The following is a 6830-nucleotide window of genomic DNA, read 5'->3' as shown; positions in this document are numbered from 1 at the left end:
ATGAGATGAAAAATAGAATACAAAGTGTATTTCGATGTGTTAATTTACAATTGCTGCGTAGAGTAAGCAATGATCGTTTTTGGCATGCATAAATGTGTCAGGAGGTAATTTTGAACACCTTATGTAATTAAATATTAAAAATATTTTATTAAAAGTAGCTTCTAATTTTTTCAAACATTTTTTTGCAAAATGTATTACTGATGAATTATTTTTCGTTCTTTATTTGTTACATTGTTACATTTACATACAAAAGTAGTGTTTAATTGTCTTCACAAAATGTTGTATTTTGTATTTGTGTGTTTTTTTGTAAAATTTATTACTAATTGTTTCAAAAATGTTGCATGTGGTGGCTGTGTTTTTTTTTTTGTAAAATGTATTACTAATAAATTATTTTTATTTCTTTATTTGCTACATTGTTACATTGATTACCGGATTGATAATTAGTAATCGTAAGTTGTCAATTCAGTCATGGCTTACTTAAAATTTAGATAAATTTAGACACCTAAAATAATTTGCTCTGAAAAATGAAAATATCTCGAAAACTAATAAATTTGGACATAGGGAATGTTATACAGGGTGTCTGCGTAACTTTGCACCATATGGGAAACTTTTTTAATATCAATTTTACGAAAAAAAGTCATTCTTTATAAAGTGCTCTGCATAGTCTAAAACCTAAGGTGCAATCATCAGATATCAAATTTTGTCAACAGTATACGAGGTATGTCAAAAAATATTAATTTCGCTCAAGAGCAAACTACCTTTATATTTCAAAATATCAAAAAAATTTATTATGAAAAGTTATTTGTAATTAAAAACCATATTCAAATATGCAATAACAGCCATCTACGAGAAAAAAAATTTCTGAGATTTTCCTAAATTACTGATTCCGAACATCATTTTTATTTATTAGACCTGTAATAAATCTTTTATTAATAATTTTAGGAAAAAAAAGGTATTCTTCATAAAAATCTGTGCATGGTCTAAACCTCAAGATGCAACCATCAGTTATCCAAGTTTGTTAATTTTATACGAGGTGTATCAAATAATATGAATTTAGAAAGAATTCTTTCTATATTCTTTCTAAATTCATATTATTTGACACACTTCGTATAAAATTAACAAACTTGGAAAACTGGTGGTTTTATCTTGAGGTTTAGACCATGCACAGATTTTTATGAAGAATAAGTTTTTTTTTTTAATTATTAATAAAAGAGTTATTACATGTCTAATAAATAAAAATGATGTTCGGAATCGGTAATTTAGGAAAATCTCAGAAATTTTTTTTCACGTAGAAGGCTGTTATTGCATATTTGAATATGGTTTTTAATTACAAATAATTTTTCATAATAAAATTTTTTGATATTTTGAAGTAAAAAGGTAGTTTGCTCTTGAGCGAAATTAATATTTTTTGACATACCTCGTATACTGTTGACAAAATTTGATATCTGATGATTGCATCTTAGGTTTTAGACTATGCAGAGCACTTTATAAAGAATGACTTTTTTCGTAAAATTGATATTAAAAAAGTTTCCCATATGGTGCAAAGTTACGCAGACACCCTGTATAAAAATTAAAGTACGGTAATGTTACTTTTCAATAATGATATAAAATACAGGATGTTCCATTTAACATTACTGAGAAAATAATGTACTTGCGTTTTGACTCACCCTGTATTTGACATAAAGAAAATTTGCAATGTCCATAATTCTTGAAAATTTTGACAATAAATAAAAAATATGGCATTAATAAACCATTGCTTTTGTGCCTATTTTTATTTATACAGGGAGTTGAACTTGTTACGATTTTCATACAAAATTGGTTATAACTTTATAAATACCCTGTATAACATAACAAACCTTTATATTTTTGTGATGGAGAAGTTAACAGGATTTCGAATATTAAATAAAATATAGGGTGTTCCATTTAAAAAAAACATAAGTTTGGTCTGCCACTATGTTATCGAACACCCTGTAACATTCTAACTAATTTTGTAACGCGAAGATCAAAGTTGGCTACAATTTTTGTTATTAACTTTTATTGCTATCTATTACTATAGCGGATCTATTGAGCTTTACCCCACTAATCAATCACCCTGTAGAATATTATTTTCATAATATTATTATACTACATTCGCTCTCGCGAGATTTTTTTTGAGACATTCGGAATAGGAAACGTACAACACAAAAATTCCTACCTCACACTATTAACTGCTAAAATCAACTCAAATCAACTTAATCTTTCATTAAAAAAAGAAGAATTATTAGAAATAGTGGGAGTGTCTACTAATCTCATAAAATTTTGTGAAGTTTATTTCTACAAAATATTTTTATTTTGTACAATAAATAATTTTCTCATTTGCTATCAATACATTATAATGGTTTAAATAAATCAATATTGATTGGCGTAAGGTTTATGTTATTTTTATGTCTGTTTACTATTAATAATATTGGATATGAGTAGGTGCGTTGGTTTTGTAGTAATTTCCAGTCACTTCTGACAACTGAATTTTTCAAAAAAGAAATTACTAACGTCAGTGTCAAAAAAAATCTCGCGAGAGCGAATGTAGTATACCAGGTCTTTATAATCTTAAAAATATGTGCTAGATTTTATAAAAATTTTAATATCAATAACAATTTTTTAAAATATGTGCATATGTTCAAAATTTTGAAAAACTGGCTTATCGAAAGCTACTAAGAAACAAAATAGTTTTAAAAATATTGTGTTTAACTGATGGTAACACAATAATCATTTTATTGTAACGTGCACAAATATTTGAAGTGATTGAAGGGAACGAAACCCCCATAAAATTTTTATGGGGTGCACAAATTCCACTGCTTTTTTAAGATATTCCTGTCATAAGAATGCCACATGTCAATTTTCAATAAAAATCTCTAATTAGCCCAGTTGGGATAGCATTTGACCTTGCATTAGGAGCTGCCCCAAATTTTATTTTTCTAATTTTTAGGGAGTCAATAGTAGTGTAAATTTAAAATCTCGACTGAACTCTACCGTTGCGTTAGCCACCATATTGATTTTAAACGAAAACCGTTTCTGCTCAATATCTCTGCCATTTTCAACTTTTCGACAAAAAGTATAACAACTAAAATTATTGAAAATGTGAAATTCTATAATTTCTTTTATTACAATTTTTTCGTATGGTCCATATTTTCCGAGTTATGGCGGAAAATAGTGACAGTTAGAGCATAATTATTGAATTATCTCGTTTAATGTTAGTTTTACAAGAAAAATGTACCTATACAAAAATGAAGAGAATTAAATTTTATACAATTTTGATCTGTTTCGTTTTTTTTTTGTAAATCAATATTTAAGGTAGTATGTATGCGGTAAAGGCGCGAGCGTAAGACCTGACTGATTTTATAGCAATTGTTTTTGTTCAATATCTACGCCATTTTCAACTTTTGGACAAAAATGGCTCCAACTAAAATTGTTCCACATATGGTTTCCTACAATTTATTTTTAACAATTTTTTTCGTGCGGTTGATATTTTCCGAGTTAAGCGGGAAAATAGTAAAAATGGGTGAGGGGAGAATAATTTTTAAATTGAATCTTGTTTCTGAGCTGCCCCAAATTTTATAATTATATCCTTTAGGGCAGGTCAATAGTAGTGTAAATTTAAAATCTCAACTTAATTCCGCCTTTACGTTAGCCGCCATATTGAGTTTAAAGGAGATCCGTTGTTGCTTAATATCTCCGTTATTTTCAACTTCTCGACAAAAATAGTAGGAACTAAAATTGTTGGAAATGCAATTTCATACAATTTCTTTTGCACAATTTTTTTTATTTATTATTTATTATTAACTTTATAAGATAATTGTACATGAACAAAAATAAAGAGAATTATATTTTATACAATTTTTGAAACTTCCAATGAAACACCAACCAAACTACATAAAAGACATAAATATTATCTTATATGCATTAAGTTAACTTAATTTTATTAACTAGCGGGTTTATTGGTTGAGCTAATATATTTTTTATATTTAAACAATTTTCATTAAATTTTGGTCCCTCTTTGGGGGGAATTTCCCCATTTCACTCCCCACGTAGATCCGCCACTGGTTCTCTCGAAAAATTGTGGGAAATCGCAATTGCAACAGTGTCAGTCCTTGCACTTTTTGTCAAAAAGATAAAGTCTAAGATATTAAACAAAAACAATTGCTGTAAAACCATACGGGTCTTACGCTCGCGCCTTTGCCGCATTTGTACTACCTTAAATATTGATTTTAGCAAAAAAATTAAAGAGATCAAAAGTGTTTAGCATTTAATTCTCTCTATTTTTGTATGGATACATTTTTGTCGTAAAGCTAATAATAAACGAGATAATTCAATAATTATGCCCTAACTGTCATTATTTTCCGCGATAACTCGGAAAATATCGACCGCACGAAAAAATTGTACTAAAAGAAATGATATAAAATCACATGTTCCCCAATTTTAGTTTGTATATTTTTTGTCGAAAAGTTGAAAATGGCGGAGATATTGAGCAAAAACGGTTCTCGTTTAAAATCAAGATGGCGGCTAACGCAACGGCGGAATTCAATCGTCAAGATTTTAAATTTACCCTACTATTGACCCTCCCTAAAGATTAGAAAAATAAAATTTGGGGCAGCTCCTAATGCAAGGTTAGGCCTGTTCTGTTATTCGTCTAACCCGACTGGACTAAATAGTTTGTTTTCGATATACATATTGGAAAAAATATTTTCGTTTTGTAACTTCAAAACTTTAACTATATTTATGTGCACATTTGTACTAAGGTAAGTTAGGTTCAATAGAACTATATTTGTTTGAATGCTGCGTCAATCATGTTTGTTTAATTGAATATTATGCGCGTTCGCGTTACAATCCTCCATCTTAAATCTATTTTCTTATTTCAAGAATAAATTTTAACTGCTGCTTATGAATTAATAAAAAAACATAATACATTAAATGAAACATGCGTACTATGCTGACGAATGTGCTGAGGGCTAAATAAGGGTAAAAATCTTCTAACGTAATTCTTGACGGCCCCCCAATAATTAATTGGTTATTATTGCATTGACCATATACTTACTTTGAATTGGTATGCCATGAAACTGTGGTAAATCTGGACTAATGTTTAATCCTAAACTACTGATGTACCATCGTTCTCCACCTGGTGTCTATAAAAGAATTCATTTTTTGTTTATTATACGGAAAATAACTAATCATAAAAAAAATAAAAACGTTTTTGAAAAACGTCTGAAAAACGTTTGGCTTAACCCTCTCGTTCACCGTGTCCTCAGTTGAGGACAGCCTATTCTATAATTTTTTGTATGTAGCTACATGTGTTCAAATGCAATGTTCATCTCTGTATCATAAACTTATACAGAGTGGGCCAAAGAAAACCGTCCACCTCGATATTTAGCAGTATTTATTAGATTTTAAGGAAATGACGAAACAGATCGATTTTTGATCTAAGGGGTACACATTTTTACGGTACATACATCTGTCATTTGTCAATCCCCTTCCTTCCACTCTCCCACCCCTTATTTTTAAATAGGGAATAGGGGTAGTGTGCTAACTCATTTGAAAGGTTATTCAATTCTCTATTCAGTAATATTAACATTGACATAACTATTTATACAGGGTGTCCAAGAAAAAATATTTTGCAAATTAATTGACACAAAAACAAGAATGTATGTAATTTATTTAACTCAAAATACATTCTACTGCTGACAGAAAACAGAAAAAATGTTTATTTGATAAGTAAACATTGTTTGTTGCTTAAATTCAATATTCAACCTACCAAGAGGCAGATGGGTAGCAGCTTGAACATTGAAATTAAGCAAAAAGCAATGTTTATTTATAAAAAAACATTTTTTTCTGTTTTGTGACAGCAGTAGAATGTATTTTGAATTAAATAATTAACTTACATTTATTCTTCTTTTTATGTCAATTAATTTATTTAAACAATTTTTTTCTTGGATAATTATGTTAGTATTTATATTACTGAATAGAGAATTGAATAACGTTTCAAATGAGCTAGCACGCGACCCCTATTCCCTATTTAAAAATAGGGGTGGGAGAAGTGGAAGGGAGGGGGTTGACAAATGACAGATGTATTTACCGTAAATATGTGTCCCCCTTAGATCAAAAATCGGCCTGTTTCGTCATTTCCTTAAAATCTAATAAATATTGCTAAATATCGAGGTGGACTGTTTTTTTTGGCCCACACTGTATATTAACATAGACTGAGCGTACCATCTCATTGTTTGATTTGCGTGTATAGCATAATTGCTATGTGGAAATGCTATCAATGAGTGTCCCCGTTTAGGATTTTGTCCTCTTCAGGGTTTGTAGTGAATGTATCGAGTTGAACAACGAAAAAGTGGCCGCAAAAGCAAACAGTCCGAAAAACCCACTGGGGTATGTGTCGTGTCCTGGTGTTTCTGGTGTTCCTGGGTTATGCCGGACGGTGGTGTCCAGAAGGCTAAAAAGACAACAGAGAAGAAAGTTTGATGGAGTTGTTGTTGGTTCCATAGACATTTACGTGTACTGTCCGTGCTTTGCCTTCGACCACCCCTCTAGAAACCATTGTACGTACCTTGACCTGAGCGTACCTTGACCTGAGCGGCTTCAATATACAAAACTTAAGTTGATGGGGGTGGGGACACATTAAAATAATGAAAGAAAACATACCGGTGAAGAAAATATGGGAAGCTACGATACAAAAGAAAAGAAATAGAGGAAGCCCTAGAGAAGATCGGGATATAGTAGTCGCTAAAATCATTTATAGGAAGGAGAAAACAATAACAGCAGAAGCAAGCAGATTAGCATACAACAAGAAACAA

The 6830-nt window shown here is 30.2% G+C and overlaps 1 protein-coding gene across 1 annotated transcript in view; it reads right to left on the bottom strand.

Annotated features, from left to right (window-relative positions):
* Window positions 1–6830, bottom strand: part of LOC126892907 (uncharacterized) — a 100524-nt gene that overhangs the window by 20324 nt on the left and 73370 nt on the right. The window contains exon 4 of the mRNA XM_050662761.1: window positions 5072–5159. Coding sequence (XP_050518718.1) covers window positions 5072–5159 — 88 coding nt within the window. The remainder of the gene's footprint in view (window positions 1–5071; window positions 5160–6830) is intronic.

Source organism: Diabrotica virgifera, chromosome 9 (genome assembly GCF_917563875.1).
Source record: "Diabrotica virgifera virgifera chromosome 9, PGI_DIABVI_V3a".
Taxonomy (NCBI): Eukaryota; Metazoa; Arthropoda; class Insecta; order Coleoptera; family Chrysomelidae; genus Diabrotica; species Diabrotica virgifera.
The sequence above is the reverse complement of the archived record's forward strand: the minus strand, read 5'-3'. Positions and strand labels throughout refer to the sequence as shown.